We start from the raw sequence: 12811 nt of genomic DNA, 5'->3' as shown, positions 1-12811 counted from the left end.
ACATACTTTTTAGATAATATAATAAAAGGAAAACAAAATAACATAATAATATAATAACCCTGAAGTTGTCATTAGGTTTTCACAGCTTGGATTTGAGACATATTTATTTGTTTATTATTCAGTTATTCAAATCTTTTCTCGAAAGTACCACTTTTATGAGTTTAATGGGCAAATATCACACCCATAGAGCTAAAGCTAATATATCAGTTCTACACAAAAATTTGTTAGACGTTTTACATTCTAACCAAGTAATGAAAAAAATAATAGATTTTATATATACATATATATTTTTTGTTGTTGAGGAACATATACATTAGACATTTTTTGTTTTTGATGTTAGCACATTTCCTGTAATGCAACTGCTACTGTATGTTTGATGAAGGTTCGCCTTTGAATGTCCGTAAAGGGCTGCCGTACCGAGCGCGCCCTGAACAAGCAGTTGCTATGCAACCAGAGCCGCGTCTTCTTCCTCTGTTGCAATCGGTTACAATGGCTGAAAGAAGTTGTAATAAAAAGGCTCGTCCTCCTCAGTCCGTCGTCTCAAAGGTTTGTAACATAGTTTATAAAAACGTTTTATTCGTCATAGGTTTGAACAGAACTGTTAGTGGCCTAAAATAGAGGTTTAAACTTTGTCTTTGTTTCCAACAAGTGAAGTTAACAAACATCAACACTAAGCTAACGTTACTTCCTCAAACGTGAATGATGGACGCGACACTAAAAACGCCTCGTCGTGTCTGTCTCTTTCTTAATACCGTGGAAAATAATGCTGAGACAGAGGAGACCAAATATGTACCGTTACAAAAATGTTACAATATGGTCACTTTATGTTGAAGGACCATTTGGGACACATTTAATCAGGAAGATACGTTGAAACTTCTACTCAGCGTTTGACCCCTTACCTAAAAGGTGTGGGCTGGTGCAATTGCGCACAGCCTGACTGATACTGGTCTTAAAGACCAACAACAGTATCAGTGTTTGAGAGTTAAAAATCAGATCATGGTATATTGTTTTCTAGTATAAACAAGCATCCATTAAATCTGATTTTTAAAGAGTGATGACTATTATTCTGTCTGAGCTGTGCTGAAGATTTTTGTTATTTATCAGGCAATGTCTGCCAATTTAGCAGTCAGGCAGGTTGAAATGCAAACAGGATGAAATGCAAATTAATTTATGTTCTAATCAAATCTTGTGAAATGTTCAATTTCACCTCAGCAAAATAATGTTACAAATTCTGCTGTCTTGTCTCATTTAGCTGAAGAAACGGCCGTCCTCTAGTGGTAAGGCTGAGAGATCCAAGAGGGTTGAGGTGAGACCACAGACAAAATCTGCCTCTGCTCCAACGAGGAAGGACACAGACGACCTTTTTGCGAAGGAAGAGGAGTACAAGTAAGACTGCCTGTTTCAATATCTGGTGGCTTTGCTTTGATTCAGTTTGAATTAATTCATGTCAAAGCTCCTCAGATGAACCCTTGTTACTAATTTTGATAAGGAAAGTTTATTCCTCATTTATTCCTCTCTCTTTCCTCTTTTGAACTCATTGGACTCTTTCACCTTCAGTTAATCCCTTCATCAAACTTGGAGAGAAATCACTCCTGTATACTTACAATTAATAATTATAATAACTGACTTTACCTTAGCTTTTTAATAAATCCCTGTCATTACCCCAATACCACAAGTGAGAGTTAATGCAAAAAAAAAAAAATAAGAATAAAAAAATTAAAAAATCACAAAGACACAATAAGGCTGCTAAGTGGTGTAAACTGTACAATCCATATAATGTCATAATTCTCTATTGTATTTCCTTCAGACTCTTAAATGCAGAGCTGGAAGCAAAAACAGCAGATATAGTACGACAGGCTGAACAACTTCTAGTAAGTTCTGGACATGTTTACTTTCATTAATTAAAAAAAATGTACATTTTTGTTTAGTTTTGGTGAGTAAAGACTTGCTTTAAACTTAAAAAGATGAATCTTTGTCTTGGTGTTTTATCAAATTACAGAAAGATCAAAGTGAAGTTCTGTCAAAACCTTTATCCACCCTCCTGCTCACAGACATTGAGGATGAAGAGGATTCAAGGTAATAAATATCTGAGGCTCAGATCATTAAAGGCTTTGGCATCCCGCAAGAATGACTATTGACTTTTTAATAATCAATTTTCTTGCTTGAAAGTTAACATTTATTCCAGTGAAGTGCTCCAGCCTCAATAAAACCATTTAAATATTCACTGGTAGTTAAAACAGTATTAAAAAAGCAACAAAATCATTAATTTCTTCATTGATGTATTAGCTGATCTATTTATCGGTCTCTTTGTATATATCTATCTGTTCACCTACAGGATAAAGCCTCAGCAGGGCGCTGTGCAGCAGCCCGGTGTGAAGGTATCAGCTCAGATCCAAAAGTTAGGGTGTCTGTATAACTGAAACCAAGTTTACATTTCACAGGTATAGTTTGTTAAAGTTTGTTAATGCTGTAGACCTACATGACAAAAAGATGCTTCTGTTTGCTGTCTCTTATCTTAGGCGGTGGCCAAGAACAGAGTCATGTCAACATCAAACATGTGTAAAGGAAATCAAGGAAAAGAGCCTCACTGTAAAACAGCGTGAGTTTGATTATACATAATTTTAGAGCCATTTACAACTATCTTCATTCACACGGTCTGTCATATATTTCGTCACTGTATTAGCATTCCTCATAAGGCTGCTAAACATTTTCACAGTTTGCTTGATTTCAGAACTGCAAGTGTGTCTCATGTGGATGATTTAGCAGCTGTAGAAGACTCAGCTGATTTTTTCCTAGCAAAGACGATCCGTGGCATGGAGGAGAGGCTGACCGACGATGAGATTCATGAAAATGTTGTGGATGCTGTGGCTGACACTGGAGACAATCTAGGATCAGGTATGTTGATGTCACTCTGTGAAGGCCCAGTTTTATTTATAAATATATAAATACTTTTTGCAAATATTAATTTAAAGATGATGTTCTGTCCTAGAAGCACCACAAATTTTCCATAAAACTCAACAGAAATTATTTTCACTGTCACACAGTGTGTGTTAGCTCTTTTTGCAAATACTTATGAGTTGTAATTGTATTTTGCAACAATAAATAATACATTCACATTATTTGTTGCATTCATAACAAAGAGGAACTGTGTGTAGGGGGTCAGTGTGGGATCTGAAAGTCACAAAGTAAGTATTTTCAGTGTTAAAATTTTGCCGCATAAAGGAGTAGTGTGCAAGATTTAAGGACATTTGGTGGCGTGTAGCGGTGAGTATTGCAAATTACAAAGAGCTGAAACGTCTCCCAGTTAGGATTCCTTTAGTGTTAAGGTTTTCATGGGGAACTGAATTATCCACAGAGTTCTCTTTGTCTCCAAAACAAACAGGCCACGCGATTTAAACCGGTAAAAACAATGAATGAAGCAGTTCCACACTACATATCAGTGTTTATCTGGTCACTAGTCCAGCACCTGGTAATGTGTGCTCACCTTTTTTTCTCTGGTAACTTAAGATCCATATGTTTAAAATGCACAGATCATGTGACTTAAATTGGTAAAAACACTAAATAAAGTAGTTTTTCTGATGTTATTCTGCTTGACAAGCTGCCAACTACTATGGCTGATGTTAAAATGCAGATGCTTCTTTTTGGAGTCAGTGTTTGGTTTGTCTGTTCTGGGCTACTGTAGAAACATGGCAGTGCAACACAGGACTCCGTGGATGAGGGCCCACTTCCTTTGTACATGTATTCTTACTTATTGTATTATATTCCACTTCTGCCAATTTATCCCCCTAAACCCTACACACTGGACCTTTAAGAATCCTAAATGAAATCTAGATTGGAGCATTAACATCACATAGCAGCCTACAGTGAAAACCTTTTCTTGGTCTTCCAGGTCTGATTGTGTTGCTCTGTTTTGTTAAGGTGTTTCAGAAGCTCAAATACGAGTTCTCAAGGCAAAACTACGGATCATGCAAGAGGAACTGGACCAACTCTCATGTGACTATTATAAGAAGGTAGTTTGCAGATAAACAATAATTTAAAAAGAGCTGTTATTGCCCTGGACTGTCAGCAGAGGGGGGCAGAGCTTCAGCTGAACAGCTGTGAACCATCCACAGATAGTAAAATGTGGATGTTTTAATACTAAAATATTATTTTTGTATAGATAACAATGTGTTTTTACTGTTGCAGGATGATGAAAACGCTAAACTTAGTGCAAAAATTAAGGAGCTTGAGGAGGATAGAGCCAGACTGCGGAAAACAACAAACATCCAGCAGACACAGATCGAGAAGCACAGAGCTTTAGCAGAGGAGTCCGACAAAAAATGTGACAGTCTTCAAATCCAAGTGACTGCTTTGCACAAGGTCTGTAAAAGTCTGACAACAGACTGCAGTTATCAGTGTTTCTTAATAACCACCATCTTCCACTATATGTGAACTGTTGTGATCACTTGCTGTGCAGGAAATAGAAAATCTGAATAGATCGCACAAACAAGCGGCGGCTGTCCACAGCACCGTGGAGGTTCGTCTGAACAGAGCCCTGGAGGAGGTGGAGAGGTTAAAGACTCAACTCAACAAGATGAAACAGATGAACAAGGTATGCAAATAACAGTGCTGATGAACACATCATCTTCTTAATAAAATGTGATTTTTTTATTACTAGTTACAGATTTTCATGCATAAATGAATAATGTTGAACTGACATATAAACTATTCTTTCCAAACTAGGGTTTAGATACAGATGTTCACATTCATCTCACTGAATATCATGCTTTAAAAACACTTTATCTTACATTAGTGATTTGTTGTTTCATCTTAACCATAACATGTTGTAGAGATGTGTCTTAAACAGGAAATCTGTACACTGAGCGTAAGCAAACAGGTTTTTTATGATTTAATTCTTCGTTACTTTTCCTTTCTATCAGTTATATAGAGAAAAATAAATCATCAGCAGAAGAATAAAAAATAAGGTATTTTTTTACAATCACTAATAATTGAACCTTTATTTGAATATTAAAAACTACTCCATTTGTAGAGGGCATATCAGCAATATTTTACAGGGTTAATTTAATGTATTTTTTAAAGATATGTAATCATGGCTGTTTTAGTCTTTCATGTAAAGTAGATAAATGTTAAGCTGCATAGTGGACAACATGGAATACAATATTCGAAGATGGAAAGTTTATTTAGCTCTTTAGATTCACACAAAGAAACTGAATTTCAACATGTTTTAAACAAATGTTAGGAGCTGCTTAACTTCAACTGATTCCAGTCTTTCGAATGATTTAAATTAAGGACAAGATCAGTGAGGAACACCAGAGTAAAGAAAATCTACAGGCTGAAAACAAAATGCTAAAAAAACAGAAAGCAGAACTCATCGTGGGTTTCAAGAAACAGCTCAAGCTGATTGACATTCTCAGAAGACAAAAGGTGCGTGTCTCTGTCTCACATACCCTGCTAATACACACCCTGTTCACATTTAAATTAAAATCTAAACTAACGTTGTTTTCTGTGCAGATGCATTTTGAAGCTGCCAAGCTGCTGTCGTTCACAGAAGATGAGTTCATGAAAGCTCTAGACTGGGGGAAGTCTTAAACACTGAGAGAATCAGATGTTTAGAGGACCAGAGTAAACTTTGAGATTTTTCTCTTAATTACTAGCACATTTATCCAGCAGACGACCTCACATCTTTTCTGGAATGATTAAATAAGATCCTGTCAGCACTGTCCTAATAAAATATGAAACTAAACCATTTTGTCGATACTGAATACTAAAAAAGTTTCATGGTGTATACTGAGAAATGAAAAAACTAATAAGCGCTGCTTGTTTACCTGTAACCTTAAACTGCCATCTAGTGGCATAAAGTGGAACTTCAGGGACAAAATTTACTCATCACTTTCCCAGCCGTCGTCAGAGAGGATATCTACCTGACGTGCTTTAAAGTTTTTTTGGAAGTCTTCATCAAAGTGCTGCAGGTCGTCTTCACGGAGCAAACCCTGAAAATGGACACACTCATGGTCATACACTTGTTTGACCATACAGGAGATATGAACCCGTGTTACATTTTTTATGATTCACACACTGCATCATACCTTTGGAAGGTATCCCAGGAGTTTTGTTGCGTGACGTTTAAGAAGTCGCTGCCTCTCTTCTTCAATTATCTGTCTTCGCAGCGCCTCCCTCTCTTGCTCAATGGCTCTTTCTTTAGCCTCCAGCTCCTTGAAAAGAGAGATCAATTGTGTCAGAGCAGGTCATTCAAAACTGACGTTAGAATCAAAGCTTATACACAACATCTTATTTTGTGTTTCACTTACATTCCTCAAATAAATGTGCTGCTTTCTGTTGTAAAATGTCTTAAGTGTTCAGCCATGCTACGACAAGTTCTCTTTTCATGTTGGGATACTTTCAGTAACTTTAACTTCGCAAGGGTTAAACATCATCAAGGTTGCTGCTCCCTGTTGCCCTCCATACTGGCAGCTTAACCTCTGACAGTAAAACTATGCACACTGAGAGCACGGTTCGTACCATGTCGGCCTCATGCCGCCGTCTTCTGTCCTCTATCAGTTTTTCCACCTCCCGTTTGTGCTCGAGTTGCTTCATGCGTCGTTTCTGGGCGCTCATCTGCTCCAACCGATCGTCCTCTGCAAACTTGGCCATCATCATCTTCTTGAAGGCCTCCTCTTCCTCTTTTTCCGCCTGCCTCCGCATCTCTTTGAAGGCCATCTGCTCTTGGCAGGTCTGCTGCATCATCAGCCTCTGTCGGATTTTCTTCTCCATGTCTTCCTGTTACATAAAAGCAGAAGGAAACAACTCAATCCTCGGGCTTGAAATAGAGTATAACTTTCAGACTGTATATCTGTGTAAACTACCAGACGATTTTAATTCCCAGGATAAATACCTGCTTAAGATACTACTAATAGCAGGCAAGAAACCAATAACAAGGAAATGGCTCAACAGGGAGCCGCCAACGGTTGGAGAGTGGTCAGCCACTGTGAAAAATATACATGAAATGGAGATGATGACCTTTTCTTTAAGACTGAATCGTAGTAAAGCTGAGAGGTATTGGTCGAAATGGCTTTTGTATGTAAACAAAAAAAAACAGTAGAATAGTTTCTCTTTTTGCTTTCCATGTGGTTCTGTTTGTCCTCTGTGCTGTGTCTGATGTTTTGATGGATTTGCCTTGGAGAGACTGCCCTCCTGGCAGTTTAGACTGAACTGGCTTCCCGCTGCCCCCTTCCCCCCCCCCTCATTACTTATCTATGAATTTCTGTGGCCCTATATACTACATGATGCAGTACTGTTGTGTGTATATTCATCTTTTTATTTTCCTGAGACATTCCCCTTGGTGACCTGAAAGTTCTGGTTCGTTTTGCCTGTATGTTTGTCATGTTTCTGTAAAAACCTGAAACTTTGCACTTAAAAATAAATAATAATAAAAAAAAAGCAGAAGGAAACATTATAGAAATGATAATTTAGGTGCTCTTATAAATCTGAGCCCCACAGCATACAGGAATCTGTGTATGTCTCTTGTCTCATATTGGGCATTTTTCATTGTTTTCAAATACTTTATAGACCAGACCATTAATTAAAAAAATCACTTACACATTCATTGATAATTTCTTCTTGTAATAATGACTTGCATCCCTGATATACAATATATTTGTTTCAACTTTGTCTCAACTGTTTTCCGTATTGTAGTCAGAATTTCTGAGCTTGTATGTTTAAAGGTTAGACAGTTAAGTGACAATACTCACAATGTCTCTCTGCCTGTTAGCCTCTTCTTGTTCCTCTAAGTAAAGTTCCTCTCGGACTCGCTCCATCTCTTCTCGCTGCTGCCTCTCCTCTTCGATCTTCTCAGACAGCTGGAGGAAGAAAGAAAGGAGTGATTTTTGACTCCAAATACAGGACATCATGAAATGAATCGATACAAGCATTTAAAAAAAAAAAAAGTGGAACCATTTTGTGAAGCTGCTCCTTTGCTTCTTCTCTTTCTCTGATCTTCGCCATTCTGATCTGCTCCGTCTGCTGCTGATGGCTCGCAAACTCCATGATGCGTCTGTTCTCTTCCTCCATCCTCTCTTGCTCCATGCGTCTCCACTCGGCCTGCTGTCTCTTGAATTCCTCGATGTGCAGCTGAGTGGCTCTGACCTTCTCCAGCTTCAGCTGTCTCTCCCTTCAAGAAAACATTCTTTTTCAATAAATTCATCGTGCTACCACAAACGTAACGTTTTCTCCGAAAGGAAACATGATGAAATGCATGCTCATACTGAACCAATAAATAACATATATGTAATGAGATTGGTAGCATGGATGTCTTCAGAGATTTAAAGGAGCAGTGTGTTATATTCAGGGAGCTTTAGGAGCATTTCGTGGTGAGGGGTGCAGATTGCAACCAGCTGAAGCTTCTCCTGGTTAGAACTCTTTCAGCGTTCAGAAAGTGTTTTATCGGGAGCCAAATTATCTGCAGAAGTCTCCTTCTCTCTCCAAAATGACAAGATGATGAAAACAGGTAAAAACACTGAATAAAATAGCGTCACATAAAAAAACTGTGAATTTTCAATGCTGCTCGTCACAGAGGGGCTTCTACACAAAAACATGAATGGCCCTATCTAGAGCCAGTTTTTGGTTTGTCTGTTTTGGGCTACTGTAGAAACATGGCAGTGCAGCGTGGAGATCTCCGAAGACGATAAAAAGCTAATTTCAGGGTAACAAAACACCACAATTCTTATGTTTTGGGTGATTATACACTAAAGAAAACATATTATCTTCCATTCCATTTTTACCTTTATATCCCTCTGAAATCCTACACACAGGACCTTTAATTTGTAAGTTTTAATGGCATGCAAAAATCATGAAATGGATATTTCATGATTTCCCTGATTTCCTACTTAATGTAACTGTACATTTTTTCTTTTTTACATATTGTTACGTTTTTTACTATTATTTTTAAATATTAATTTATCATTACAATTATCATTAATAATTCTTTTTTTCACAGTAATATCTTATCTGTTGACTGTTGTGTTTAGCAGGAAAAATGCCCTTGCATTGTGCACTCATGTTACAGGCTGAAAGAACTGGCAACGAAGGACTCACATCTGATCCTCCTCGTAAATCTTCCTGACAATCTCATCAACCATGAGCTTCTCTTTGAGGAACTCCTCGTACGCCTCTTGTCTCTCGCGCTCCCTCTCGATGAGCTGCTGCTCCAGCTCCCTCTGATACTGCGCCAGCTCCTCTTGGCGTTTCTGCCCCAGCTTCTGCTCCTCAGCGGCTGCTCGCTCTTGTTCGCTCTTCATCTTGCGAGCAAAGTCTGCCTCTTCACGCTAATGTCAAAGAAGAGACACTGTATACAGCTTGTAGGAAATATTCTGTATTCAGAATTTCCACTTAAAATTGAAGTCTTATAAAGTTAAAAGCTCCTCATCGAGAGGAGTAAGACCCAGTTTTACTCCTGAATTATAAGTACTTTGATAAATATGGGCCCTGGTGCATGAAGCCAATCAAACCTTTTCTTAACATAACTTACATAATGAATAGCCCCTGACAACACTTTAAAACTTAATGTCATAATAGCTGTTATGCAAAGAAAAGCATGTGGAGTTATTTGAAGGGAGATATTTTGCAGAACAGAATCCATCTTTTGCAACCAGCAGTTCAGATTTGTTATTAAATGAGCGTAATCAAAGAAAACGGTGCTCACCTTTGTCTCAAACTTCACAGCTTCGTGCTCAGCAATCTGTGCAGCTCTTTCCTTATTCAGATACGCAGACTTCAGCTTTGACTCCAGCTCTCGAAGCTCCATGCTGTAAAGGATTTAAACAGACTTTAAAAATTAATAAGGAAACCAGAGCATTTGTATATTGGCCCAGAATATCCAGTAAATCAAGGTAATGAAGTAACCTGTGCGTACCTGTTCTCTTTAATATACTGCCTCATTTTCTCCTCTCTCTGTGTCTCATAGTTGATGCGGGCCAGCTCTTTAGCCATCCGCTCCTCTTGTTCAAGCTGCTTTTCTCTGTTTATTCTCTCCTCCTCTGCCTGCAAAGAAAATTTCATTCTAATTATCTACATCTGAGATCAGGTAAATTACAGGTAATATCATGATGATGATACAGTGAAGTGTTTGGGTTTCTAGCAGTCTATTAAAAAGAACAAACAGGTAAAAACCTGTTTTAATAACAACCACCAATAAAACAGAAACCAGCCAACTATTGATAAATTTAGAATATTGGTCATTAAAAGAGCTTCCTCTCATTCTCACCTCTTAACCACAAAATTAGGTTGGTATAAAAGGAAAATTCCCAAATGTCTTCACCTGATTCAGATGTCTGAATCGCCGTCCACATTTGTAATTTTTTCCCCAGCAAAATTAGGGAGCAGTTCAGCCTGATATTACGGATTATAAAGTTATAGTTTACAATAAAATAAAAAATCAGTGTCACCAGTAAATGATTCATATCTGTAGTACATTTGCACAAGTAAAACGTTCAGTACAAATTTCATTACAATGTTCTGGATTTGACCTGTAAAATAAGTGCAAGTAAGTCTTCACAATTGCATATTTTTTATTCTTAATTAATATTTGTATGATGCCTGAAGTGTCTGTAGGTTCTTAAAAAGTCAATTAAATACGTATTAAGCCTTAAAAGTCATTAAATGGTTTTAAAATTTGAAATTATAAGGTCATAATTGTCACAGAGATTTATCTTATTTCATTTATTCATCTTTTAATTTTATTTTGTCAAAATGAGTTGAGCTTTTCTGCTCAACTCAAATAAAGTCCAAATTTCTGATGTAACACATCTGAAAACCTACCATTGAGCCTAACAGAGTCTTTTTACTTTATACTTGCACCTACCTGTTGGCAAGATGTAAATCAGCCTAAGACACACATTTCCACCACTATCTCATTTCTTTGCACGAACATTATTTTGTTAAATTGAAGTTAACTGTATGTTTCTGCAAACACATTTTTGTATATCCTTTTTTCTTAAATGCTACTACTACTGTAGTCTCTTAATAATATTCGTTTAATTTTTTTTTTTAGCTTTTTATTTTTTATTTTTTTTATTATCATCTAATTTATTTTAGTCTTATTTATACAGTTCTGATGTGTGTACCATGAAGTGAGCCACCACAACTACAGTTCATTCTTCAATATTTTGTAATAGCTGATAATCAGTGGTGGAATGCATCTAAGTACATTATTTGTAATGTTTCCACATTTATTCACAGGAACATGTAGTCCATTACTGCTATTGTCAAGGACTGAGTCTATTTCTAATCTATCTATTTCTAATTTATTTTAGTTATTGTTTTTTTTTCTTTAGCTATTTCTCTTATCATTCAGATACTGTGTGAATGGTGCACTGACTGGTTAGCATTTTTAATTTCGTTGGACATTTCACATGTTACAATGACAATAAAGACCTAATCTATTCTATAAACCACTGTCTTTCCCATAAAGACCAGCACACAATTAACGCGCATACACATACATGCACATACACATACATCAACACAGACACAGCTGCACACGTTTTCATTTTTCTTCTTTTAAGATAGATAGACAGATAGATACATACATACATACATACATTTTGATATTTGTTTGCCATCATGTATATGTTTTCATGTCAGTATCTGTTAAAATTTGTGTTTCTTATAACATTGTGAAATTGTAACTTTCTTTTTTGTCTCTCTCTCTCTGTATATTGTGTTTCTTTTTGTGTGTTATAAAATTATGTAAAAGTTAAAAAACTTAAGTACATTCACTAAAATACTTTGCTTGAGTACAATTCACTTGAGTATTTCCATTTTCCCATTTTCTGCTACTTTAAACTCCTACTCCACTACATTTCAGAGGGAAATACTGTACTTCAAAATCACAATTTTTAAGCCAAACAATTTTTTTTTGCGTCTGTTCTGCCTTTTGATAAGAAATTTAGATTGGAGGGTCTGGAAGCAGGGGGGGGGGGCGCGGGTGGGGGCCCAACTTTATTCAAGCAAAACATAACTGAGAACAGCACCTGCACAACAGAGCGACTAACCTTGAGCAGAGCGCTCTTCATCTGCCTCTCCCTGAGCTCCTCCTGCACCTGTCGCAGGTATCTCTTCCTCTCGAAGCTCTCCTCGTCCCGCAGCCCGGCCTGCAGCTGCCTCTCCCTGGACACGCGCCGAGCCTCCTCCTGCCGGTGCTGCTCCTGCTGCTGCCGCTGCAACACCAACCTCTGCTGCTGGCTGTACGCCCAGTTACGACTCTGTAACACAGACACACGATAAAACACTGACTAAACTCAACACGTGAGCAACAACAAATGCTGAGTCAACAGTGAGGTAACATAGTTGCTCTGTTTGTAGCAGTTAAGCTAACGTTTACTCCAACTTCGGTCTGGTGACGAGGATTTACCATGTTTGTGGGGTTTTTGTCGATTCCTGCCCTCTTTACTTAACTCCTCTTAACTCTCTACTTCAACAAACAATTTTGGATACATTAACTTCATCCAAATTTCGGTCCACGCGCGTCACGACCGATTAATTAGCCGTTGTTAACCCAAATGTCGATGGGGTTCCTCGGTTGTTTGGAGTTTCGTTGTCCTGGGAACGCCGCGTCTCCGTTCGCTCAGCCAATAAGAGGGAGTGTTGAGAATGACGTCAGGTCCGGGAAAATCAAAACCAGCCTTCTTCACAGGAAATCAATTAATGTCTGTTTTGTGCGTCTAAGACTCCCTTATAATACATCCATGGTCTATATGTGTACATTAAAAAATACTAATAAAATTTAAATAAATAAAAATAAATATGAATGATGCAA

At 37.5% G+C, this 12811-nt stretch overlaps 2 protein-coding genes across 5 annotated transcripts; one reads left to right on the top strand and one right to left on the bottom strand.

Moving 5' to 3' along the window:
* The first annotated feature begins 466 nt into the window (after positions 1-466).
* On the top strand, positions 467-5865 carry tex9 (testis expressed 9). 4 transcript variants are annotated; one of them, XM_042486357.1, is made up of 12 exons: positions 467-546; positions 1253-1386; positions 1808-1871; positions 2000-2076; positions 2336-2378; positions 2520-2599; positions 2732-2895; positions 3919-4010; positions 4186-4359; positions 4457-4591; positions 5290-5424; positions 5512-5865. In XM_042486357.1, the coding sequence occupies exons 1-12, from the start codon at positions 490-492 to the stop codon at positions 5587-5589; spliced, it is 1233 nt and encodes a 410-aa protein (XP_042342291.1). In that variant the 5' UTR covers positions 467-489; the 3' UTR covers positions 5590-5865. The 4 variants fall into 4 exon arrangements, with proteins under 4 accessions (XP_042342291.1, XP_042342283.1, XP_042342274.1 ...); XM_042486349.1 differs by having other exon boundaries at positions 2717-2895; positions 5512-5864; XM_042486340.1 differs by having other exon boundaries at positions 5290-5626.
* Positions 5866-5879: 14 nt separating this feature from the next.
* mns1 (meiosis-specific nuclear structural 1) lies at positions 5880-12576 on the bottom strand. The gene is made up of 10 exons (XM_042486322.1): positions 12407-12576; positions 12048-12257; positions 9908-10035; positions 9698-9800; positions 9091-9320; positions 7951-8167; positions 7749-7856; positions 6520-6777; positions 6087-6212; positions 5880-5990 (listed from the first exon to the last, which is right to left on the bottom strand). The coding sequence occupies exons 1-10, from the start codon at positions 12407-12409 to the stop codon at positions 5880-5882; spliced, it is 1494 nt and encodes a 497-aa protein (XP_042342256.1). The 5' UTR covers positions 12410-12576.
* Between the last annotated feature and the right edge of the window lie 235 nt (positions 12577-12811).

The sequence above is a fragment of the Plectropomus leopardus genome, chromosome 1 (genome assembly GCF_008729295.1).
Source record: "Plectropomus leopardus isolate mb chromosome 1, YSFRI_Pleo_2.0, whole genome shotgun sequence".
Lineage (NCBI taxonomy): Eukaryota > Metazoa > Chordata > Actinopteri > Perciformes > Serranidae > Plectropomus > Plectropomus leopardus.
This window is presented reverse-complemented; position numbering and strand designations above follow the sequence as displayed.